The sequence below is a fragment of the Cynara cardunculus genome, assembly GCF_001531365.2.
Source record: "Cynara cardunculus var. scolymus isolate 2C chromosome LG 5, CcrdV1, whole genome shotgun sequence".
NCBI classification, from domain to species: Eukaryota; Viridiplantae; Streptophyta; class Magnoliopsida; order Asterales; family Asteraceae; genus Cynara; species Cynara cardunculus.
In genome coordinates this window covers 13,649,897-13,677,317 of record NC_037532.1, presented here as the reverse complement: position 1 = coordinate 13,677,317, position 27,421 = coordinate 13,649,897, and the positions used below count along the sequence as shown (strand labels likewise).

At 36.6% G+C, this 27,421-nt stretch overlaps 2 protein-coding genes across 2 annotated transcripts; one reads left to right on the top strand and one right to left on the bottom strand.

The window, feature by feature from the left end:
• Positions 1-18,091: 18,091 nt before the first annotated feature.
• LOC112513311 (serine/threonine-protein kinase AtPK2/AtPK19-like) lies at positions 18,092-22,661 on the top strand. The gene is made up of 6 exons (XM_025119539.1): positions 18,092-19,617; positions 20,645-20,727; positions 20,813-20,933; positions 21,015-21,188; positions 21,518-21,625; positions 22,156-22,661. The coding sequence occupies exons 1-6, from the start codon at positions 18,991-18,993 to the stop codon at positions 22,465-22,467; spliced, it is 1,425 nt and encodes a 474-aa protein (XP_024975307.1). The 5' UTR covers positions 18,092-18,990; the 3' UTR covers positions 22,468-22,661.
• A 566-nt stretch (positions 22,662-23,227) lies between these two features.
• LOC112512649 (mannan endo-1,4-beta-mannosidase 6) lies at positions 23,228-26,265 on the bottom strand. The gene is made up of 6 exons (XM_025118718.1): positions 26,016-26,265; positions 25,453-25,732; positions 25,088-25,282; positions 24,691-24,813; positions 24,264-24,475; positions 23,228-23,757 (listed from the first exon to the last, which is right to left on the bottom strand). The coding sequence occupies exons 1-6, from the start codon at positions 26,156-26,158 to the stop codon at positions 23,334-23,336; spliced, it is 1,377 nt and encodes a 458-aa protein (XP_024974486.1). The 5' UTR covers positions 26,159-26,265; the 3' UTR covers positions 23,228-23,333.
• Between the last annotated feature and the right edge of the window lie 1,156 nt (positions 26,266-27,421).

Below are 27,421 nucleotides of genomic sequence, written 5' to 3'. Positions count from 1 at the left end.
TACACTTCTCACCTTAACTCCTATTTTCACACGATCCTTCATATCATGCAAACTATTATTAACTCTCATGTATACAAAACAGCTTACCATATCCAGTCGCACAWACTGCAAGATTTGTCGAACCCAACCAGTATATCGGATGYTTATCACCTAATGAGTGTCCACCAGTTCCATCCTCCATAATTACGTCTAATGGTTGGTCTTGGATATGAGTTGAATTGGTGCTCGCCAACTTTGTAGGTTTAACTGATACCTGAGGAGCATTCTGTCCCCTTTGTGCACGATACACCCTATCYTTTTCAACAATTCCCGCTACCTTTTGGTTACACGCATCAAGTCCTGAATTAATTAAATCATAGACATTATTCCAAAATAAGGTAGGCGTTAAACCTCTTGCCCAACTCTCTTCATCGTCTCCGGCTCCTGCTATGTAATCCCAACTAAATTCCGAGCTCATTTTTTGTCGATATATCTCTTGCARYAGATGCARAAATAAGGATTATGGGTGTGAAATCCCAAGAATCATAACCAAGAACTTCATTTAACCATATTCTCTGTTGATAGGTGTTGTAGATCAATCACCATTTTCTTGGTTATTTTCAAAGCTTTTACTGTATCATATTTTGTCACCATAGTCTTTCAACCTTTTCTGCTTCCAAATTACAACCATATTCTCTATTTAACTTGTAGTTTCTCTAACAAATGATATTGACAATATTGATGCTAATATCGATATCCTTTACAAGATAGCCAAGTCCAAATCCATTACAGCTTCAGGCTTTACACTTGAACTTGAATATACATTGTGTTTGATCCAATTGTAATAGATGGTTCTACATGCTTGGCCACAAAACTATTAGATCTCGAAAATATGCCTCTTACTGCTCTTTATGGAACTCTCCATAATTATGAGCAAACCAAGCTTCTGAAAAAGGCATTATTGAAGGATCCCAAAACCTCTTCTCCTATTGCCCTTCTCTGCAATGATACGAGGAAGCCAGTCCGTGAACCTCGTATCACTTATATGATTGACACTGAAGAAGATGCTGTCAGAAAAGAAGAACTTGCTGAAAGTCATGCTGATGATGTTGATGATGCTGATGATGAGGGTGATGAACCCTCAGTTAATGACTTAGCTGACAACATGGCCATGATGGGTACCAACTTCAAAAGGTATGCCAAAAAGGGCTCTTCTAACTTCTCTCCCAGATCTAAGGTCACCGACCGAAGAACCTTAGATCAGATCCTCTTGATCTATCCAATGAGGAGTGCTTCAACTGTGGCAAGAAAGGTCACTTTGCTGCTGAGTGCAAAAGCAAAAGGATCTCTAAGCGTCATSCTTCTCATCCCTCTAGCCGATCCTCTCACGATAAGTACAAGGCAAAGTACAAGAGAGAAAAGGCAAAGAACCAGATCCTTCAGAGAAATGGTAAGGGTCTCATCACTGAGACTCATGACTGGATTGATGAGCCAACCTCTTCCTCCAGTGATGAGGACATGGCACATCTGTGTCTTATGGCCAACATCCAGGAGATAGAAGACTCTATCAAGGGATCCTCCTCTACTGCTGCTGATCTACCTTCTACCTCCAAGGATGCCAAAGATCTGGTCAAACCAAAGAAGGTAAACAACTTCTCCTCTCTCTATGAATCTGAAAAGGTTCAAGCTTATGATTCTTTATCTGTTGATCTTTACAATGCTAGATCTGCTAAGAAGAAAATTGACCTTGAAATCAAAAGTCTAACTAGTCAGTTACATAAATGCATGAATCAACTGAAAGACTTTGATAAATTGAAAAATGATCTTAAAGAACAAAAGTTAATAAACAATGTTCTTAACAAAGAAAAAACTAAGGTCTTTGAGAAGCTGGAGAAAGAAAACGCCATTCTTCAAAAATGGGCTAGATCATCCAAGAACCTAGATAAAATTTTACATGATCAACTTCCTATTGAAGTAAAGATTGGCCTAGGTTATGATGATATGAATCTGTGTGCTCCTGATGACTCTATGTGCATTTCTTCTCACATTCTTTCTTCCTCCTCTCCATCTAACTTATTTGATTCTGTTGGATCTCTTTCTCCAAGATCTAATCATAATGGAATATCTCTTAAGTTCGGAATTTTTGTCAAAGCTAACAATCCAAACTCTTAATCTGAGAATGTTCCTGTCGACTGTGTGTTTAACTCTCTCTCTCTTAAGGAATCTTCGGATGCATGTTCTTCTAAATCTAAAACATCTGAGCATCTAAAGCATCCTTTGAATCATCGTTTCTCTACTGCTGAGAAAGACAAGTCTGTGGACAAGCCTATCAAAAATAAGAAGCCAAAATCCAAACTTAAGATAAAACATAAGCCTTCGGCTACCTCATCTCAGTCAGCTATTGCTTCTCAGACTGGTACCTCAGTACCTTCTATTACTGAGTTCGTTCTTAGACCATTTTCTTTGAAAAAGGCTTCCAAGGTTTCTACTTCTTCTAGCAAACACAGATAAATCAGTTTTTAGGTACCCATTTTACAATGGGTCCATTGGGGTTAGGAGTATCTTCTTCTTTCTCTTCTTATTGGCCTAGAGATTCATTCCTTGGGACATTTCTTGGCCATGTGAAAAGTGTCACCACAGTTATAACATTTTCGATAAATAAACACAGGTTTAATAGAAATTAAAGGTGTGTGCTTAACTGTGTTAACATGTTTTTTGGATTTTTTTTTAGAGAAGAAGAAGCTTTGGAAGGAAGGACAGAGGATGAAGAGGGTTTTGGACCAAGAATTCCTTTTTCAGACTCAGGGATAGGGCAGGGCTTAGGACACCGACATATATGGTACTTGGACAGTGGATGTTCAAGACACATGACTGGAAACAAGTTCCTGTTGATCAACTATGTGTCTGAACCTGGTCCTACTGTAACATTTGGAGATAATGCCAGAGGTACTACTAAAGGATATAGTGTTCTTTCTAACGGCTCCGTTACCTTCAACCGAGTAGCTTATGTGGATGGACTGAAGCACAATCTGTTAAGCATCAGTCAACTATGTGATCTCAACTTYATTGTGAAGTTTGAAGAAAACCAGTGTACTATTCTTGACTCTTCTGGCAAGAAGGTATTAACTGGTGTCCGAAAGGATAATGTCTATGTGATCAACATGGACTTTTCTAGCTCTTCTGACACCAACATCTGTTTCTACTCCAAGGCTACTGCTGATCAAAATTGGCTATGGCATAAAAGGTTGTCCCATCTCAACTTCAAAGCCATCAATAATCTTTCTAGTAAAGATTTGGTTATTGGACTTCCGAAGATGTCATATGTCAAAGTGAAGCTGTGTGCTGCTTGTGAAAAAGGTAAGCAAACCAAAGCAAGTTTCAAGTCCAAGATGTGCTCTTCTATTTATGCTCCTTTGCACATGATCCACATGGATCTTTGTGGTCCCGTGAGTGTTCAAAGTTTGGGTAGAAAACGTTATACTCTTGTAATTGTGGATGAGTACTCAAGATATACTTGGGTCTTCTTTCTTCAACACAAGAGTGATGCAGCTGAAGAAATTATCAATTTTGTGAAGCGGACTGAAGTCTTGAATGGTCAACTTGTCAGATCAATTCGAAGTAACAATGGCACTGAATTCAAAAACAGTGTTCTTGAAAGCTTCTTTGATGACAAAGGTATTTCTCAAAATTTCTCAGCAGTTCGGACTCCACAACATAATGGAGTTGTTGAAAGGAGAAATCGTACACTTTGTGAAGCTGCACGTTCAATGCTAAGTGAAGCAAGTCTTCCGACCTATTTTTGGGCTAAAGCTGTCAATACAGCTTGCTTTACTCAAAATAGGTCTATAATTGTGAAAAGATACAATAAGACTGTTTATGAAGTATTTCATAATAGAAAACCAAACATCAGCTTCCTTCATGTGTTTGGTAGTGCATGCTATATTCTGAATGACAGAGATTAGTTAGGAAAGTTTGATCCTAAATCTGATGAATGAATCTTTGTTGGTTACTCTCTTTTTTCTAAAGCCTACCAGGTGTACAACATGCGTCGTTAGTGCATTGATGAATATGTCAATGTCAGATTTGATGAATCTGGATCAGTGCCTGCAACATCATCATTCCAAAGTAATGATCTTGAGCTAAACAAGTGGTTGGAATCTCACTCTTCTGAGAATTCAACTCCAGTCGGTGGACCTCCACACTCTAATGGAGATGATGTTCCACCTGTTGAGGAAGATGAGAATGGAGATCTTTCATTCAACATGAATATCCCATCAGTCAGTCCTGAACAAGAACCAGCTGATCCGGCACCTCTTTCCTGTGTTGAACCCTCAACTGGTGTTGATGTTCCTATTTCTTCTACTAGGGACATCTGTGACCCAACCTCAGTAGTTGTCTATTCCAATCCTCTGACGAATGCTGATAGTACCTCTACCTCTCTTCCTCTTCCTCTTTCTCTTCCTCCTGCCACTAAGTGGATCAGAGATCACCCAATAGAGCAAATTATTGGTGATCAGCAAGCAGGTGTCCAAACATGTCGTGGTGCTGGCAATATTTGTTTGTATGTTAATTTTATATCTCTCATCGAGCCTAAAAGAATTGAAGAAGCCCTTGATGATCCTAGCTGGATCAGTGCCATGCAAGAAGAACTACTGCAGTTCGAGCATAACAAAGTTTGGAGACTGGTCCCCCGACCAACCAACAAAACAATTATTGGCACAAAGTGAATCTTCAGAAAAAAAATGGATGAGAACGGAACAGTGACTCGAAACAAGGCCCGACTCGTTGCCCAAGGTTACAGGCAAGAGAAAGGCATTGATTATGATGAGACATTTGCTCCAGTAGCAAGGTTGGAAGCTATCGGAATCTTCCTTGCCTATGCTGCATTCAAGAACTTCAAAATTTTCCAGATAGATGTAAAATGTGCCTTCTTGAATGGGAAACTTACTGAAGAAGTCTATGTGAAGCAACCTCCAGGTTTTGAGGATCCTAAATATCCAGGGTATGTCTATAAATTAGACAAAACTTTGTATGGTCTCAAACAGGCTCCTCGTGCATTGTATGACACTCTCTACTTTTCTTTTGGAGAACGGCTTCTCCCGTGGTAAAATTGACAATACCCTCTTTCTCAGGAAACATAAAGGTAATGTTATTCTTGTACAAATTTATGTGGATGATATCATATTCGGTGCCACAAAAGAATCTATGTGTAGAAAGTTTTCAAAACTCATGCAAAGTAAATATGAAATGAGTATGATGGGTGAACTCACATTTTTCTTGGRTTTGCAAGTCAAGCAATCCGGCAAAGGAATCTTTATAAATCAAAGCAAATATGTTAAAGATCTCTTTTAAAGAAATTTGATTTTAATGAGTGTTCTTACATGAAAACACCAATGGCACCCCCCCTTGAAACTAAATGCAGACCCCGATGACAAATCGGTAAATGTGACCAGTTATAGGGGAATGATCGGCTCCTTACTTTATCTTACTGCTAGCCGACCATATATAATGTTCTCCACATGTCTTTGTGCAAGATACCAAGCGAATCCAAAGGAATCTCACTTGGCAGCCGTTAAGCGCATTTTCAGGTACCTGAAGGGTACTCCCAATCTAGGTCTTTGGTATCCCAAAGACTCAGGTTTTGATCTAACAGATTTTTCAGATTCTGATTATGCAGGTTGCAAAGTTGACAGAAAGAGTACAACTGGTAGTTGTCAGTTGTTGGGTGGAAAGTTAATCAGTTGGACTAGCAAGAAGCAACACTCTGTGTCCACCTCAACAGCTGAAGCTGAGTATGTTGCTGCAGGTAGGTGTTGTGCACAAGTATTATGGATGAAAAATCAGTTAGCTGATTATGATCAATTATTCACAGAAATTCCTATTTTCTGTGACAATTCAAGTGCCACCGCTATTGCCAACAATCCAGTTCTTCACTCTCGTACAAAACATATTGATATTCGGTATTCGGTATCACTTTATTAGAGATCTTGTGATGAAAGGTGATGTTGCACTTCATTTTATTCCCACAGACTATCAACTTGCTGACTTGTTTACCAAGCCTCTTGATGAAGCTCGGTTTAATTTTCTGATCTGTGAGTTGGGAATGTTAAATGTTGACAAATAATGTTTTTTTTTGTCTTCACTAATTCTTTTGGGTTGTGTGTCTTCTTTAAAAATAGTTTGTGTCTGGAATCTGTGTGAGTATGTTTCTCTCTTTCTAAAATATTGATTTTTTTAAAATGATGAGTTTTACACTCGTATAATTTTTCTTCAAAATCAGTTTCTATTTTTCTCTCTAAAAAGTCTCAATGTGAATTCTTTTTATATAGCTTAAATATATATATATATATATATATATATATATAGTATTAGAATTTCTTTTGATTTTATTTAATATTTAAAAAAAAGTTTTTATTTTATGTTTGTGTGTAGTGGTTTCATTTTTTGTGAATATTATACTAAGTTTTTGTTTACAATAGGTATGTGGGCCTCTTCACTTTGGGTCGAACCTAAACCCTAACTCTGTGTTTTGACTCTCCCCATATCCATCAAGCCGATTCCTTTTTGGGTCTAACCCTTCTCACTCCACTATTTCTCTAATTTCTCTCCTATAACCCCTCCTTCTCCTTCGCCTTATGCTTCTCCCTCACAACAACTTAATCGGCTTCCACTCTCTATTCGGCTCCTCTATAAGCCGATCCCCCTCCCCTCTATCCAACCCTAAGCCGAAACCAAACCGCAAGCCGATCCTACCCCCTCCCCTTCCCCTCTCCTTTTGGTTTCCTTCCTTCTTCACTAGCCGGCCTCCTCTCTCTCCTTTCGGTTTCCTATCAAATCAAACCATAAGCCGATCTCGCTAACCCAATCTTCGGCTACCTTACTCACCCTAAACACACACACCAATTTCTCAAACCCCCCCCCCCACCGATCATAGCACGCCGAACCTCACCCTTTCCTTTTCGACTTCTAACTCTTACCGAACCTTCTCCTTCGGCTTGCTAAGGATCGCGCACCCCCCTTCACGCCGAACCCTCCCTTTCCCTCATTCTTCTCTCCATTCAGATTTCTCTCTTGATCGGCCTCTCCCTCATTCCCTTCCCCTTCACGCCGATCCTCCCTTTCACACCCATCCTATTCGGCTTCCCACGCCTCTCCTAGAAGCCGATCCCAATTCGGCCTCTATTCTTCAAACCGAACCTCAACCTCTCCTTTTCTACACAAATCGATTATTCCCCCCCTCCCAAGCCGATCTCATAGTTCTCTCTATCAATCGGCTCCCCTCTCTATCACACCTCTCCCAACCCTAATCGGCTTCTTCCCTAGCCGACTCACACACACACACACACACATTCGCTTATCCCTCTCCTCTCTTTCTCAAACCAAATACACTAGCCGATTCCCCCTCCTCAAGCCGATTTCTCTATTCCCTAAATCGGTCACCTAAGCTGAAACCCCCTCCCCTTCAAACCGATCGCTCTCTCTCTCTCTTCCCTTAAACCGAACCTAATCGGCTTTCCCTCAAACCGCATGCTGCATACGGCCTCACGCCGTCCTCCCGCCCTTCTGCCTACGCTGCCTACTACCCCGCGCTGTCCTTCGGCCCGTCCTAGGCTGCCGCCCACATCACTTCTCCTCTCCTCTTATCGGTTCTTGTCCCCCAATCACCAACATATTTTTTTTCCTTTTCCCTCTCCCTTTTCACTCACCGATTAACCACTCCCCACACCCTCTCCCCTATCTACACATCCCATCCACCTAATACTCATGCAAGAACCCTAACCCACACCCCTATCTTAACACCTATTTTTTTACCTTGTCAAATTTTTTGACTTTTTGGATTCCCAAGATTACACCCTTTCACCCACCATATATTTCCTTCCTCCATTCTCACTTTTTAAACCATCTTCATCTTCTCATCTTTCTAAACTTCTTCACCCTCTCTTCTCCAAAGCTTACTGTGTGTTTTCAAGTTCATCAACCATGGCTTTTAAAGTTGGAACTCCCTCCAAAGCTTCAAAGGTTAAGAAATCTGTTTCCCTCACTGCTGATGATGTTACATTTTCTCCATGCAATTTTGTGGCATTGTTGGATCACAATGAAAAGTATCCCGATTTCTACATCATCATCGAATTTCTACGTAAGTGCCCTCTTTATAAAGCTTTTACTTATCCTCCAAAGATGAGTAAATCTCTACTGGGTGCTTTTTGGGCTACATGTGTATATGATGCGTCAACCAAAGCTGTGTATGCCACTATATTATCTGATAATGATGTATCATTTACTGCTGATGATATAGGAAGAGTGTTGGATCTTTCTACTTATCCCTCTTATGATGAACTCATATATGTTGATAATCTTCATATTGTTGCTTCCACCATGGGTTATGTGCAAGACCTTGCTTTGATAAAACAAAGCACTTTTTATAAGAAGAATATGGGTGGTATTTGGAACTTTTTCTTTTCATATCTTATTCAATGTTTGTGTTCTAAGACTGGAGGAATGGATCAGTCACCCACTTCGGTAACCCAGCTAGCTCATGCACTTATTTTCCAATGGAAAATTGATTTTGCTGGATATTTTTTTGGGGAGTTGGTAAAGAAGATGGGTAGTGCCAAATGCTCTACTGTGCCTTTTATCAGATTTATATCCATGCTGATTGCTGATAAACTTGGGTCACGTATGTCGGCCGATACTGATAATTTCTATGACCTTAAAGTGTCTCAAGTTGGCATTCAGACTCTAAAGAAGGCATCATTATCTACAGATCTTCCTCTTCCATCATGTATGGTTTCTTTTGCCACCTCTTCTCACCCTGTATGGGGAGAGTGCTCTGTGACCACAGTAGCTGGGGTCCTTCCTCATGTTGCTCAGGTCACCCAACACTCTTCCATGTCAGTGGCCCCTCCTCCTTCTACTTCTTCAGCTACTGCCTCAAAAGAGGCCGCCTCCTCTGTCCGGAGACGGCTGGCAGATAGTTTTATTCCCCCATCCTCCGCATCTGCTTCTGAGGCTATGACTTCGAAAGCGCCTTCGGAGTCTTACCCCGCCTCTCTCCCCTCTTGACTTTTCATCTAAGAAGACCTAGAAGCCAAAAAGGGCTAAACACACATCTCCAACCAAGGACTCTCAACAGTCCAAGGTTGTTGAAGTTGGTCCTACTGAGCCCAGGACATCTGGTATACACCCCCTAGTTCCTCAGTGCCCTATCAAAAGGACACTGTTGTACATACGGGGATCCCACATGACTCCACCTTGGCATCTCTACATGACCTTGGTGATGACTCGGATACCTCCCTTTTCCGAGGTCTTTATTCTCCTCCACATATTCACGGCCTATCACCCGAGATCGATGATCTTGATGATATTGCACAGATGGATGATTTATCAGCACTGTCTGATATTGACATCTCTTTTCTCCATTATCTACTTATGGATGTAGGTGTGAGCCTTACCAACCTACTACCTCTACTACAGTGGTAATCGGCGACCCGCCTCACGCAGGCGTCGATGATACAGACACCGAGCCTTTCGTCGGTGTTGGTGATACATATACTGAGCCTCTCGCCAGTGTTGCTGACACAAATATTGAGCCTCCCGCCGATATCATCGATACAGATGTTGAGCCTCACGCCAACATTAGTGATACTCCCATCGGTGACTCTCAGGGCGCCGGTGTTACTGAGAGTGTTGGTGGTTCTTCTCCGAGTGGGTCAGCAAGCCCAATCAAAGCTTGCTCACCTACTCCAACTGATGTTTCTCCTTCAAGACCCCCTTCTACCCCGGGCTTTCAGTTCTCAACTCCCTCCCCTCCTGAGTGATCTATGCCTTACTCATTGAAGTGGTGAACATGTTTAGAGGTTTCTCATCTCAGTGTCAGCTGCTCATCTCTCAACAGGCCTCCCTCAGCATTGATTTATTTGGGAGATTGGATTGCTTTACCTCCAGCCTTACTTATGAGATGCGCCAGTACAGTGCCGCCTTGCAAGATCATGGCATTGCTTTTACAGCTATTAAAGATACAGTTGATTCTCTTGATGCTCTTATGACTGCTCTCTCAAATTCTCAGTCTAGCATCTCTAAAGCTATAGCTGATCTTCGTGCTCAATCGGAAAGTCAGGCTGCCACAAATCAGGCAATTCTCCAGTCTCTAGCAGATCTACACTCCAAGGTGGATGCACAGACACAGATATCCAAGTTGTTCTTAGACAAAGATACAGAGATATCTGTTGACTTGGGTCCTAGTCAGTTCACGGAAGCAGACAGGGTTATGTTAGCCGTTGTCAATCGCCGTGTTGAGTTTAATTCTGGTCTTCTTGGCGCTCTTCATCGTGGTATATCACGTCTGCTACGTGCCACATATGCTCCCCTTACTCCCTCTTCCCGTGCTGCTACTTATGAGCCTTCCTCCACTGACAATGTGGAGGGTCCCCCTGTTAATGCTCATGTGCCTTCCCCTGTTCCCACTGAGGGGGAGAAGACAATTGATCCAACTATCAGTGAAAACGGGGACGACGACTCAGCTTCTACCTCTTCTACCTCAGCGGAGTCAAACTGTGATGCTCCTATTGAGGGGGAGCTATTTGATCATGATGATAGAGCTGCAGTACCTGTTGAGGGGGAGCAACCGTGCTCTATGTCTTCATTATCTGTTGATGTTGGTACTATACATTCTCAAGATGATATTCCCACTGCTTTTGGGGACTTAGTCCCAACTCACAGAGAAGGAAAGGCACCTATGACCTCAGATGAAGAAGCTGCTGCAGCTAAAGCAGCTAAAATTGCTAGATATCAATCTGAAGTCTCTTCAGCCGATAGACTTGTGCTTAAAGCTTCATGTCCTCAAGAAACTGATCTTCATCTTATAGGTATTTTTGCTGAGGATGCGGCCAAATCAATTGCTTTTCAAAAGCAATTTGAGGAAGCCAACATATCTCACTCCTTGGTCCAACTATCTGAGTTTGAAGAAACCAAAGAGAAAAAAATTAAATGGTTTAATGACTCAATTCTCCGATGCTACATTACTACTCGAATTGTCAGTGCCAGAATCAAAGGTCCTCAAAAATTGACCTATGATTCCAATCTGATCTATTTGATTATTGGTCGAGAAAACAKAGTAGTGAGGACAKAAAAGCTATCTTGGATCAATKCCTACGGTCTTACTGAGTKGATGGAGATCATCAAGTTTCTTAATAAAAGCAGAAGTATGTACAAGGAATTTGGCTTGAGTCATTTGTATCGCTTTCTGAAAAAGATACAAATGATCAAGATGCATTACAAGCTGCCTTCCCCTCCACAACTCTCCTTTCTAAAGAAAATGTTAAGCAAAGCTGGCTCTTCTAAATCTGCTTCTGCCTCGAAGTCCATCAAAAATCAAGACTCGCTTATTCAGAAATTATCAAAGGAAGGTAAGGCCCCTGATGTCTCACATCTTGATCTTACCCTTCCTTCAAATGATTGTCATCCGGAAGGAACTATCTTGTCCGCTCTTGAGCATGAAATATTCTTCTGGGACGCGAGTAGTTGCCTTCGATTTTTCCGAGCTTCTGAGATACCTATAGCTGATTCTCAACTATTGCACGTGATACTAAGTATAATCAAAATTGGTGAAGTCGGAAGAGTTCTTTATACATTGATCTCGGATGAACTGAAGAGAAGAGATGTTCTTGCAGTGGCTGATTCAGATGTTATGGAAGTAGATGATGATTGCTAGCTTTTCTATGTGACTTCTTCTTCTTGAACTATCTTCTTCACTGTAAATATTTAATTCATTGTCTAGTATAGATGCAATTGATTTTTCAGTATTTACTTTAAAGTTTTTTTTTTATCTCTGATTTCGTTATTTGTTTTGTATATATGTTTATAGTTAAAAAAAATAAAAAAAATTATTAAAAAAATAAAAAAAAATCGAAAAAAAATCGAAAAGAAAAAGGAAAAGAAAAGAACCCAAAAAGAATATGTACATGGGTCACAACAATTTATAAATTCTTCTTCTCAAAGAATTTTAGAGTTTATGTTTCTTGTATTTATTTCTTTCTAAGTGTTTGTGTCATCATCAAATAGGGGGAGATTGTTGGGTCACCTATTGATTTGGTGATGACTCACTGATCTGTTCCTCTACATTAGCAACACTTAGTAGTTATTGGTTMTTTGTATATTGGTGTCTTGGTACATACTTAAGCCATTAACAAAATCGAAGACTAGCCGATGTGAAGACAGAAGGTCACCGATGCAGTGCTGTGGATCAACTGTGTAGTATATACACCAAGACTCCAAAGTAGCTGAAATAAATATTGAAAATATTTTGATGCTACAAGCCAATTGAAGGAAGATCTTCATAGACCGAAGATTGAAAATATTCATGGACTCAAGATTGAAGATCATGGACCGAAGATTGAAAATCTTCATGGACTCAAGATTGAAGATCATGGACTGAAGATTGAAAAATCTTCATGGACTCAAGATTGAAGATCATGGACCGAAGATTGAAAATTTTCATGGATCGAAGATTTGTGAGTAGCTGCTTGAAGCTACATATCCATCCGAAGGAGATCTTCCTACAGACTGACCATATCTCTGCAAAAGTTTGTCTCTGCATGAATAGTATTGTATGCACGCTGTATACGATGAAAATGAGATATCAACAATGGTCAAGTCAACCTCTGCCTTCTTATCCTCAGGTGACAAGTGTCCCCATGCATTAAATACTGAAGGTAGTATAAAAAGGCAGTGTACATCTCCCATGCACACAACTGGCTTTTGCAAGATTACTTAGTGCATTCTTAAAGCAATCGGCTATTCTCTTCTTCTCCCTTGCTCTCCTTGTGCGAAGAAATTCTTAGTGTTCTTCATTTTCTTTCAAGAACTCTTTGTGTTGTTCTTGAAAGTTCTTCTACTTGTAAGATTGTTTAGGTTAGGTTTTCCTTTCCTATCTTCAGCAACAATTTTTTGTATTTATGTGTGTATTAATTCTTGATATAAATAAATAACAATTAAAAAGTTGAAAAAAGTCTGTGTAATTGTATTCAACCCCCCTTCTACAATTACTTTTTGTTTATTGTCATCCCCTTCGGGACTAACAATACATATATTAAAGAAGAAACCAAACATAATGAGGTGACATCTTCTAATTCTTAGAACTTCTTCTATCTTTTTTCTTAATTTTTTGATTCTTTTAAATGTTGAATATATTAAAGATTTTTCTGTCCATGTATGAAGAATGTATAGTTCATAATTAATCGATTTTTTTTTTGTAATTTTGTATACCCAAGTTTAACCTCTAACTCTTGATTTGCTCTTACATTTACTTTCTTTTATTTCTTAATGAAATTTATTTTTCAAAGTTTCAATAATAAACAAAATGAAATCCTACAAATTCTTTTAGCAGGGATGAAGAAGGTGAGAGTTGAAGAAGAATTCAAAGATTTTAAAAGGTGTGTAGAAATTATATTTATTAAAAAATGTGATCAGTTATTACATATTTCTTTTTCAATATTGTTGGATTTGTTTTATCATATGATATGTTTGTGTTTACGATTGGATCATATAAATTCGAATAAAATTTTGATATTTTGTAATCATAGGATATGATAAATCTTTTTCGAATTCAAGCTCCATTAACAATAACTATTTATACGTGATTGATAAATACGTTAAATTTTGACTACTTCAAGATTTTTTCAATTTACAGAAATCGTTTGGTGAGTAATGAAGAAATAAGAGTTGAAGAAAATTTAAAAGGTTTTACAAAAGGCATGTAAAAATTATATTATTTATAAAATGGATTTGTTATTACATATTTTTTCTTTTCAATATTGTTGGATTTATTGTTATCGTAGGATATGATTGTGTTTACGATTAGATCATTTAAATTCGAATAAAGTTTTTATATTTTATGATTACAAGATTCTATAAAAATCTTTAAAATATTGTTTTGGTAATTTTAAAAAGTTTAACCCCCCAACTTTTTCATCTTCATTCTTGATATTTATTATATTATTTTCATCTTTCCATCTATTAATTAAAATAAACTTACAATAAATGGTGTGAGACATTGTCACAAGATGATTTTTAAAAGAGATTTTCTCATTGTTTTATATTTATGAAATGTTAAATAAGTTATTTTTACCCGTGAATGAAAAATGTGTATTTCATTATTTTCTCCAAAATAAAAACAAAATTTTTCAAGCCAGAGATGTCCTTAATTGAGCATTTGACATCATTATTTTATATAAATCTAAAAGTAAAATATGAAGTTTCTTATGTGACACTTTGTGGAAAAGTTATTTCATAATTATTATTTTTCAAAAATTTAGATTTTTTTAGATTTATTTTGTTGATTATTTTAATTGTCTTTTATTAACTTATAAATGTTCTAGACCTTTCGTTTTTCTATTCCGTTTTCTAATCTCATCTATATATATTATATCTCATTTAACATTTTTTCTTTTGTTTTACTAATTCTTCCATTATATGGCAAACTACACAATCGAATACCTAAATCAAGATGGAAGCTGCATTCTTTATGGTTCATTTTATGTTTTTATGTAAGCTATTTGTTGTTATTGATGTATTGTGTTTTTTTGCAAATTTTTTTATCGTCGATATTGTTGTTCTTTCTCCATAAAATTCATGTAAGAATTGTTACATTTTATATAATGATTTGTGTGGGTTATTTGTTGTTAATGGATGGTTTTTATTCCATGTTATTATATTTGTTTAATTATTATTACATTTGTTTTTCTATGCATTATATATTGTATTTTTTGTTATGTAGAATACTTTTATTGTCCATACCGAATGTTATTCCTCTATAAACTTTTCCCGATAACAAATATTACATCTTAATTTATAATTTATGTGGGTTATATGTTGTTGACGAATGTTTGTTCAAAAATTTATTCTCTATTATATTTTATTAAACATGATTCTTCGTCATCCTTATTTTTAGAATTTATTTATATTGTGTATGCGTTTTTTTATGTGTCTTTTTATTTTGCATAATTTTGTTTTATTAATAATTTGTATTTATTCAAGTTTTTTTTTTTGTTTTTAGACAACAATCAGATTATGAGTAAGTGTGATCCATGTGGAGTTTTATTATTATAAATTTTCTTCTCCATTTGTTATATTTATAGAGTTTCTCAATTTGTATTTTTTATGTCATTCTATGTATTGTGGTTATTAATAAACCAGTATATATCGTGTGACTGTTTGTTATTTAGAAGAACACATCAATGTTTATGTATTTATTTATTTGAAAAGAAATAAAATGTGATATCCATGTGGTTTTTGTATGTGTATTTGTTTGCTTTTATTAAATTATTTATTTTATATGATATACGTTCTTTGTTTTATTATGCTTAAAATTACTTAAATTTGCTTAAAGTTTTATTTATTTATTTATATAATATCATATTAAAAATACGTAATGAAAAAATGATGTTTTTATTGGCGATAAATTGATTTTACTATGCAGACGGCGGTATTAAAGACTTTGTATGAAAAAAAGAAAATTTTAATTTTTTTATATATTCGATAAATCAAAAAAATGTCGTGTTTAATATTTTGAAGAGATTTATTTAATGATGGTTTAAAGTTTTAGTTATGGTACCAGTGTCACTGCGAGTGAAACCTAACATGGAAAAAATTAAATAAACTAAAAAAGAATACAAGAACATCTTATATGGAGAAAGAAAACCCAAACCCGCTGAATTATTGCTGTTCGGTTTACCTTGTTGTTTCACTTATAAGATACCAAAAGGATTTTTTCATTTACAGTTATACTTCACCACATGTTTTTGCAAACTAGCATTATACATGAAACATGTATTGTTTCCAATATCAAACAACACAAAACAATTGGTGAAAAACACTTCAACATAAAACAATGATGTTTCATGTATGAAAAACCAAACAAGATTTGGTGAATAGAAAACAAAAGAAAGAACAATCAGTGATATTTCATATATGAATTAATAAAGAACGAGTATGTTTCATACCAATATTGTTTCACCTATGAAACAACATGTGGATGTTTCAGTAACAATTGCATTTGATCATGATCATTTGTTTTGTAAACCAATATTGTCTATGACACCATATGTTGTTTCACATATGAAACAACATTCGTGATGTTAGAAATCTGTATTAAGAATCCATATGTTGTTTTATAATGAAAAATTTCAAAATACTCGGTAAATTTCAAATTTTATATTTTAATAAAAATTATTTTAAATTTACATTCTTGAGTTGTGTCTCATTACATACAACTATACAACTAGTAATTAGGGGTGTTCGGGATTGCTTATAAAAACAACTTATTGACTTATTTCGGTGTGACATCGGTAATAAACACTTTTGAGTGTTTGGATAAACAATTTATACTGGTGCCAAACCAGTAATAAGAAGTTTTTGAAGAAGTTAAACTCTTATGACTTATAATAAATTGATAAGTGTTTTTTTTATAGAAAAGCCTAAGTTGTTTAAAATAAGCAATCCCAACCCCCCTTAATCTATACTATATTATAAAACATTTGAGAAAAACTCTTAAAAATTATTTTTTATGCATCAAGTACTGTTTATTGATGTATATTACTTAAAATTCAAGATTACAAGTAATTTGTGCATAAGTACAATTGATTAAAACTCCATGAATGAACTCGTGTAACTAACTACAGATAAACATAATTAAATAGAGGATAAACATCTTATTTTAAATATAAAAAATCTAAAATATAATTAGGATAATCATTGAATTCTAACAAAAAACTTAATTATTATCTTTATAAAAAGTTATATTATTAAACCAACAATAAAAAAATGAATTCAAGAAATTACACAAAAAAAATGAGAATTTTAAATTGTTAGTTTGGTACTAATATCAGTATATATCAAAATTTTATGATATCTTTATATTTATATTTCATTCAAAAATAAAAATATTATTGTTTTCTCAAAACCACATAAAACCGTATTATAACATAGACTGTGACAAAAAAAACGAAACATTAAAATCAAGATGTATCTCGTTACATTGTACAAATACACTTCTAATTTATAAAAAAATTAGTACTTTATAAATTTAAATGAAAACCATCCATTCAAATACGATTCCAATATCCGAATAAATTTTAAAATATTCCAAGTATCTTTTAAAAGGAAAAGAAAAAGAAAAAGAAAAAAGAAAAAGGATTTTGTATTGTATCCAATTAGCCGCTCAACGATTGACACGTGGTAAAGCCACTCTTTTGGAAATTGGTCTTCCTAATTTAACGTGGCGGCCCAACAATTTCGCTTTTCAATCTTGTAATCTCAAGAACTGCTGCCCCAAAAAAACACACCGCCCAAAATCATCCTTCAACCACTTCCTAGGTACCCCAATTATTCTTCTTTTCTTCTTCGATCTGTTTTTGTTTATGCTTTCTCGAGATTTTATATTCGTTTCAGCAGAATTGTGTTCTTGAATCCGTATTATTTGGCGTATGAAAATACCGATCTCTTGTTTCTATCATTTGTTAAATTGTTAAATCATAATATAGGGATGAATTGTTTCACATAATTGAGAAATTTGGTTTCCTTTGTTGAATCTTGTGATGATTTAAGCTTTTTCTTTGAAAGATCTGAGATCTTATTGGCTTTTTAGGGGATATTTTTATAATTTTTGGGATTGACAATTGAAATGATTTTATGTTAAATGTAGTATCTTCCACAGGAAACTAGCATTCAACAGCAACAATTGTGTTCCTCTGAGGTTGGAAATAGATTCATATTAGTATTGGTTTGACCAAGTTGTCAATTTGACTATAAAAGTCAAAATTGGACCCTTTTGCAACAAACGAAGTAACTTTTAGTTTTATAGGTGATAGGTTTACGTTGCATATTTTGTTTGAAGTAGCAAATGGTCTCATAAACATGGAACTAGGATTGTCTTTATTTGGGTCAATAGTCTGGTTGATCTTGTTGTGAGATCTTAGGGTGCCTTTGGTGTGCTATGACAGAACAGAAACTTGTTGTGTCATGTAAAAGTGTTCTCTGCAACATTCATGGATGATTGATGCATAAAAGTAAAATTTATGCTTTTTAAAGGATGGGGTTGTGCAATTTCTTGGATTATCTGTTCTTAGATCTTAATGGAAGTATTTATTCTTTGCTTTTCCTATCACCACCTCCATCCTGAAAGAAAATTTGTCATTTGGCTTTTGAGTTTCAACTGAGTTACATTTTTTATCCTCAAAGTTCAACAACAATTTTTTTGGGTGTAGGTTAAAAATGACTGTTCATATTAAAGTAGAACTATAGAACAATCTATCATGATAGTAGAACATTTTGAAACAAAAAACAACTAAAATCCATCTCCATTTATATTTGAAAAGTATAATTTCTGAACTAGTCACATCAACATTCAACAGCGGACCCTTTGAACCGGACATATGGACTAATTTGCTCTAAATGTTGCGAATGGGACTGTGGCTATATATTACGGATAGTGTCATCGGAATTATGTCTTAGTAGCCAAAAACATGATATTTTAGTGATGGGAAACTTAATGGTGCATAGTTTAGCGTATGTTTCTCTGTTTTTTAGTCACATGTGAAGTCATCGTATGAAATAGGATCGAAAAAATGCAAATGAAGAATAAACTAGTGAACCATGAACTATAACTCACACAATTAAAATTGTTAGTTATTCAGACTTATTGATTTGCTTTCTTATTCGTGTTTTCTTTTATGTAAGCAGAATTGACGACCAGATCTTCATGAATTCAAAAAACAGTTTGGCATCCAACGTTTCCTGTAAATCGGGAAACAACAGCAGCTCCACTTACTGTACTTTGGTTTGCGTTCTCTCAAATTTCTTTAAGAATCCGATTGTTTACTTGAACTTCCTTCTAATTAAGGCCATTGGTAGAAGTCTCTCATCAGCTCGAATCTTAGTTTCTTTCCATCCATAGTTATATTGTTTTAGGCAAATAAATACAAAACCATCTTTGGGCCTTCCTCGCTATTTTCTACCATGGTTTCTTCTCAATTAACCGCTTTAATGGAAAACAAGACGTGCAAATCTTCTCGGAACTATTTACACATCCCTCTTTGCCCACCTGATGGAACATTAGACACCGTTGAATTGGACTTCTCTGATACATTTGGTCCACTACCGGCTCATCCTAGCCGTGGAAGTTCTGAGATTTCAACTGAGATTGTATATGATGATCCAGTGGTCGTTTTTAGCCGTTCACATTCTTTAGTGGGCCCATCACCACGTGTCAGCCACCTGCTAAATCTAAGTAACCTAACCATATGTGAAACAGAAGAATCATTAGAGCTCATAGATGACTTTAATGATGTGATAGACGAAGGAGTTGAGGAAGGTTCTGAAAATGGTTATGGATGTGATGAGAAGTGCGAAAAGGTTCAAAGCATAGGCCTTGAAGATTTTGAGGTCATGAAAGTTGTTGGGCAAGGAGCGTTTGGAAAAGTATATCAAGTGAGAAAGAGAGACACTTTAGAAATATTTGCAATGAAGGTTGTGAGGAAGGATAAGATTGTGGAGAAAAATCATGCTGAATACATGAAAGCAGAGAGGGATATTTTGACCAAGGTTGATCATCCCTTTATAGTCCAACTCCGGTACTCTTTCCAGGTAGCTTTTGTACAGATTCCTAAACTGCACATTTTGTTTATTTTTTACGTGTAAAGGTGGGCAATAGAACAACCATAAGGTTGCTCATTTGTTACTTTATGACTAAGCTGGGATCTTCATGGAAACAACTGCTCTACTCTTTTAGGGCAAATGTCAGGTTTGCATACATCTCACGACCCAGACCCTACTTTCAAGGTGGTTCACTGGGCCGGTTTGGTATGCTTTATTTGTGACTTTATATGGCTGAATGGTCATGGATTTATGCCACAAAATCAGGCTCTTTGCAAAATACAAGGATAACTACATTTAAAGATTTTCCTCCCCAACCCCTGAAGTTACTATTTTGTGACCATACAATTATGGGTTTGAGTCATGAAAATCTTATTTTTTGCGAAAATCAAGAGATATTTCATATAAAGGTTTTTCCTCTCCCGTCTATTAAGGTTACTCTTTTATGAGAGGACGACCATGGTTCAAGTCAACAAACAGCCTCTTTGGGAAGTACAAAGGAAAAGTTGTGTAAGAGAACTTTCCGGAAAGGCCCATGGGACCAGCCCCCAATGGTACCCAGAGATGCACAAGTCCCGGGCATTTTCGGGCCTGCCCGTGCCTTCCAGTCCTGTTTTCCACTGAGGAAAAAAAGGTCGGGCTTTGGGGTTGAAGGAGGGCCTGATCGGGCTCTTTCAGGCTTAACTGGGTATTTTTGGGCTTTTTCAGGCCAGGCTTTAACTGGGCCTTGAAAATAAATGTTGGCCTGATCGGGCTCAGGCTTACTAGGCCCAGGCTTCAGGCTTGGGTGGGCTTTTTGTGCACCTCTAGGTACCTGAATTACCCGTAGATCCCAACCTCTCTGGAGGTCAAGTGTTCAAGCCTCACCGAAGGTGAGGAGTGTGTGAGTTTTCCCGTATATAATTATATATACTTGGAAAGAAAAATTCCTCTAATGTCACCAAGCCAAGGACAGTTGGTGCAGTAGGGCCCAACTCCCAGCTAAGGGAGCTCTAACCATATACCTTTCTGCTTTCAGACTAAATATAGACTTTATCTTGTTTTGGACTTTGTGAATGGAGGACATCTTTTTTTCCAGCTATATCACCATGGACTTTTCCGGTGAGTTGTTTTAGTATCAGTTTCTGTAAATCATTAAAATGTTGAAGATATAAAACTGATTATGATATCATGCTCATGCTTTCAGAGAGGATCTGGCTCGTGTTTATGCTGCAGAGATTGTTTCAGCTGTTTCTCACCTTCATGCAAACGGCATAATGCATAGGGATCTTAAGCCTGAAAACATTCTACTTGATGTAGATGGCCATGTACAATCTTGTTCTCTTCTTTGTCACAAACACACCCTTCTTCTAAGACTTTTATAGTCATGACATATGTTCTTTTTTCAGGCTTTGCTTACAGACTTTGGCCTAGCAAAAGAATTTGATGAGAATGCAAGATCAAATTCTTTATGCGGGACGGTAGAATATATGTCACCTGAAATTATTCTTGGCAAGGGCCATGACAAAGCTGCAGACTGGTGGAGCGTTGGAATCTTGCTGTTTGAGATGCTCACAGGACAGGTGAACAAGTTATATGATTATTTTATGCATAATGCTAAATTAGTTCTTTGAATCGTGATGTTTGGAATATTCTTGTTGAAATCCTTGCCCATCGAACAAAAACAACCTCTCGACCCTAGTGGTTGACATAAGGTCTGCCTACATCCTAACTCCTCCCATTCCCATACCCTACTTTCAAATCGGCTCTATAATTATTCTAACCATGGAGGAACAATCGCCTATTTGACACTCAAAAGTCGACTGTTGTCTTGGTTTTTGTTGTAAACTTCTTAATTCTTATTGTGGAATTTCTTCTAATATATGTCAATTTTGCCTTCGATTTTGAACAGCCACCTTTTCATGGAGGGAATCGGGACAAAGTACAGAAAAAGATAGTGAAGGATAAGTTGAAGCTACCTGCATTTTTAACAAGCGAAGCACATGCCCTGCTGAAAGGGGTTAGTTCACTTATTTCTGATCTTTAATCAAAATGAATTTCTATCATGTCATTTTTATGTTGGCCAAAATGCAACAAAAGTTTGGTTTAGTTCCTACTTGGTGTAACGAACAATCGATGTAACGAAGTTCCAAAATTTCTTATTTTGTACCCATTATAACCGGTATGGCGGTATCCTGGTGATCTTGTAACATTTAATGACGTGGATACCCGTATTACGAAAGGTTTACAAAATGTTTATGAAAGGGTCATATGACAAAGTGGATGATAAAGTTAACATTCACATCATCAAATGATGTAAGATCAGCAAGTTAATGATCAAATGGGTAAAACAATAGGAAACTTTGTTATATGGATGTTGAGAAAAAAATCTCTGCTACACTAAATAGGAACAATACAAACTTCATTGCATTTTGAAACATTTTTACCTTCTATATTTGATGTTATTCTTCGACAAATGCTTTAGTTTTTAAATAGTTTGACCACTATATCTCCTTGGGTAACAAAATTCTTCACTTTCTCCATCTCTAGTTGCTACAAAAGGATCCAAGCAAGCGGCTTGGCAATGGGTCGATGGGAAGTGATGAAATAAAGCATCACAAGTGGTTCAAGCAGATCAACTGGAAGAAATTAGATGCTCGAGAAATCCAACCAAGTTTTCGGCCCGAAGTTTCTGGAAGCCAATGCATCGCTAACTTTGACAAACGGTGGACCGACATGCCACTATTGGACTCCCCCGCATCCAGCCCAAATGGCTCGGCTAACCTCTTTCAGGGATTTACTTATGTCCAGCCTGCAGCCTCTTTTCTTCGCAGACACACCCCATTGGGTGGCACCGCTTAAGAGCTGTTTGGTAGATGCTGAATAATTTGATGCAAAATGATTAAGTAGTCAAATTGATTTGTGTTGACCTTTGTTCTCTTTGTTGAACACTTATGTTTATGCTCTATTTCATGCACAATGGAGTCATTTGTAGTGCAGTGTGCACAACTGCATTTGTGAAAGTTACATCAATTATGCAATTTTTTTTGGTAAAAGATGGCGTTTAACTTTGAGATCTACAAGTAAAGATCTATAAATTTCAACATTGGTATGGATATGCATTTGTTTTTATTTGATGTATACATGTAGTGTCTTTAAGAAAATTTGGATTACATATGAAGAATTAGTTGAAATTGTGGATTAATTGGTTGGATAATTGGATTGAAGCTAAGTATTAGCTGGATTTAATCTGATCAAATGGACAACCAACAGTAAAATCCAATTGATGAAACTGATTTGATCCAATCATCTATTGGATTAGAATGGTCGTCCAAAGTTAATTGGATCGGGTCGGTTGACAAAAATTCAACATCCAATGGATGATTAGATAGGATCGGTTCCAACCTATATCCATTGGATTTCAACCAATAGACTCCCAACTAACTAAAACTTGACATACTTGTTTTTAATATTTATATACCGTAGATATTCACACACACATCACCATTGGTGTAGTTTGAACCTTGTACCTCTTGGGAAGCCGGGTTTACTGTAACCCAACAAATCCAAATCCAGGTACTGTTGGACCAATGGTCCATTGGTAATTTGACATACTTTCATGTATCTTTAAAACATATAGTATTACTTGCATGCAAATTCATCCACAATGTGAGCATACATATGCTGATTACTTGATTTCTTTTAGTACGAGTGTATACCATTGTTGTTTAAAGTTCATCATGGTATTGGAAGCCATGCTTCTTCTTGCAACCCCAATGGCATTTCCATTTGCACAACGAGTTGAAGAGCGTAAGCCTTGTGGAATGTCGAGATATGATGTTTGACGTTGAAGGAGATTTCGAAAGAACAATTGCATACCCATCATCCATGTACTCGGTTCCATCAGGAAACACTTGCCATAGAAGACTTCCACCTCCACTCCCTCCTTTTCTTACCGAGTCTAATACTGTGTTGTATACTGTGCTTATCAGTGTATCCCTGAATGATATGTTGTATCCCTGGTCTTTTGCAGATACGCCAAACTCGCTGAAAACCACCGGCATCCCAAGGTATTGTTCTGCATCATCAATATGTGATTGCATCCATGACTTGGTGAATGAGATATGGGCATCAGATATTGATGGTGAAATCCTTCATAAAAGCATTACATCTATCAGCATAACATCTTGTTTGTTGTACAACCTACGATATACAACTATATTTGGCAAACTAGCTGATAATGTAAGCATTTAAAAAATATCACCAATGTTAATAACAAAAATAACAATTAAAAAGATAATGATTGAATTATTTTGATTAAGCAAAAATATTCGAGGTGTCACATATAAGCTACCAAAATGAAGTTATAAAAGTACGATATCCAAAATAGGAAGCATAGCAAAGTTCGTTGCATGAAAAGCTAGCTATTAGATGATAAACTAGTCATTAATTGTTTGGTAAAACTAGTTAATAAGGTAGATGAGAATATAAAATGACCTAATATAACAGGTTGAAAGACTACTTTAAAGTAACTTTTCAAAAAGCTAGCTTATGGTATGGTTAATAAAATGGGGTTTTTCCAATAAGCTTTAAAAATAAGTTGGCTTATATGTTGGCATGCACATGTTATAGAAAGTTACAAGCTTTAGTAGACTTACCAAGAGTCGGCATAAATATGTACAGAAGCAAAATCAACACCAAGAATTTGATGGTTTCTGATGAAATCAGTTCCCACTTGTTGAGCATAAGTATTTGGATTATATTGAACCTTGTTAGGTGTTGAAGCCCCATAAAATCCTTCAAGACCAATCTCCACCAGATGCTTTGGATCAATAGTTTTCACATAAACTGCCATTTCTTCTATCCATTCCTGTAAAATTACACACCGTTTACTTAGTTTTTTTAAGTATATATAATATACGACAGATACTCACATACACTCCTTCCGATTGAGATTTGAACCCTTGACATAGGGAGGTTGGGATCTACCTATGACCTGGATATCGTTGGGTCAAAGACCCTTTGGTCCTTTTACTTAGTTCAGAGCGCACATATGCCGATTGGTTTTCATGAATGGAAAAATACCTGTAGTTTATCTCCGGAAGGATCCGATGGACATCTCGGCTCGTTCATCAATTCCCAAGCAAAAATAGTGGGATCGTCTTTGTAGGTCATGTTGCTTACGGTATTCACTCTATTCAGCACCGTCTACACACCCAATAAACCATGTCRACATATCAAATGACTACATGTAACATTGTTTTTGTAAAAAGATTGTTTTTAACAATTGGGACAACTGTACTAAGATTAGTGGTCCCCGTATGTTGCCGTAGTGGTAAGATGGTAGGCATCCATAWARRRGRKSYYMSTGGRCASCACCAYGTGATTTACCTTCCTATGATGGTTGTGGGACCRGTGTGATGGGTCCCCTTGAAGATTTAGAAAAGATCTTTACGCTTGCACACAAAGGCTAGAAACTTGCCTTGACATGGGATTGATAGTAGCTTCGAAGAGTCGGATGAGAGAAGAAATCATCTTCGTTAGTCAAATTTAAGCCGGCTTCGTTCCCCCACTTGACGTATTGCGGTTTGCCACCATAACCACCCCAGTTGTTGATCAATGACAGTATAAGCCTAATCTTGAATTTCTTTGCTTCACTCACCACAAAATCTAAGGCCTGTAGACTCTCGCATATGGTAAGAAAAAAACTTTAATAGATGATAGATAGAGGTCTCTACCCCCATTGGATAGAGGCAGGTTTGTGTACATCCTACCACCCCCGGACCATATATCTGCATGGGATTTACTGGTCGGGTTTTTAGATGATAGATAGGGGATAGAAAGAACCTTGAAAACATCTTCATCGTAAACAGAAGGTTTTTTCTGAAGCGCACGCCACTGACCGTCGTTGAAAGCCCATGTTCGACACACTGTCAACCCCACAGCCGATGCTTGTCGAAAGACCTCGGTGACTTTCCCTCTTGTAGACTCATCCGCAGCCAATACCATCAACCAGTAAGTATTGAATCCGTTCACGTAAAACGGCTGATCATTCACCACAAATTGGTTCCCACTTTTCTGCACCATTGCCCATGAGTCATCTTCCATCTCATCCATATCATCAATCCTGCAAAACCCATGAATTATCAAATCAAGACTCGAACCCTCGACCTTTTGGTCAAAAGGGCACGACCTTAACCCTTGGGGGTAGCCAACTGGTCAGGTTGGTTAGGTTTGAGTCCCTTAGGGCCACCAGAAGTTTTTGTGACTGTTAGCTTTAGGGCCCCATGAGATTAGTCGAGGTGCTTGGAAATTGACATAGTTATATAAAAAGAAAGATACAACCTCAAACAAAGAATACAACATTGTAATAATGAATATAAATTTGCAGATTTTTTGACTGATGCTACCTATGTTCTGAGAAATGGTTGCTTGTTTTTTCAAGCATTATATCAGAATCTTGATCTTGATAGAGACCAAGTAACAAAGAGTTGGTATGGTGACTGTAAATGAAGAGGATGGCCATCAAGAAGATCGTTTTGTGGATATCCATGGCTATTTGGTTACATTGGGAATGGCTCTTGATCAACAACTATAAATAACAAGATGAATTGCTATAATGGGGACATTGCTGTGATACTCAAGAGAAGTGTTGGGGAGGAAACCATCTTGCTACCTTCAAAGCTAAGATGATGGAGTTTGGTACTCTCTCTCTCTCTCTCCCACTCTCTCTATACATACATATATATATATATATATATACATACATATATATATATATATATATATATATATATAACACTAAATTGTATGTGATTTGACTGATCAACTTCATTGAGCCATTCGACCTAATGACTTCATTTCCTGACTAAATGAATAATAATTACCACAAGAACAAGGTGTTTGGAATTATTTGCGTTTATTCATAAATGGTTTGCTTATGAAAATAAAAAATGATGATATTGAAAATCTATACATCTTTTTGTTAATTTTGATGTAAAGGGGAGTATTTACTATATCTGATTGCAACAGAAATGCATGACACAGACAATATGACAAGGATATTGGTTAGATATCGTTGTCACTCTTTTGAAGAACACTTTTACTGAAAGCGGGTAGGCATCAAATAATTGCCGATAAGAGGAGAAGTTTGAATATCATATATGATTACGCACATGATACACAAGTTTAATCATATATGATCATGTACATGTTGCATTGACAACACATAGACGCTTAATCATATATGATTAAACACACCTAAAAGAGTGTAATCAACTAATTGTATATGATATTAAAACTTCTCGCCTTGTCGTAAAATATTTAACTTCTCACACAATCCTTCCTCTGTATATGTGTAATGTATATGAAAGGATTGAAATGCGAATACCTTTATTTTACGAAGATGTCACATATATATTTATATATGTAAATATATGGTTGGGTTTTGGTAGAAAATTCCAAATTTTGTGAGAATTGTAGGAACACCGTTGATCCTGTTTGAGCACAGATTGATCGAAACGCATTGATGTGCATTGCCTTTTTCGAAGGAGGGCAGATCATCATCGCATATCCTGCATCTGGGCTGGTCGAGACCGATTAAGTATACGTATGTTAATATTTTCTCGGTAAAAAATGTTAATATATGTCCACTTATGTTTGGGTATGTTAATATCCACTATTTTTCATGTTTTATATTAACGTTCATTTATTATTTATACTATCTTATAAAGCATTTGATTAAAACTCTTTAAAACTCTTAAAAACTCTTAAAACCGTTCATCCCTAAAAGATTTCATCCCTATCCGATTTCATC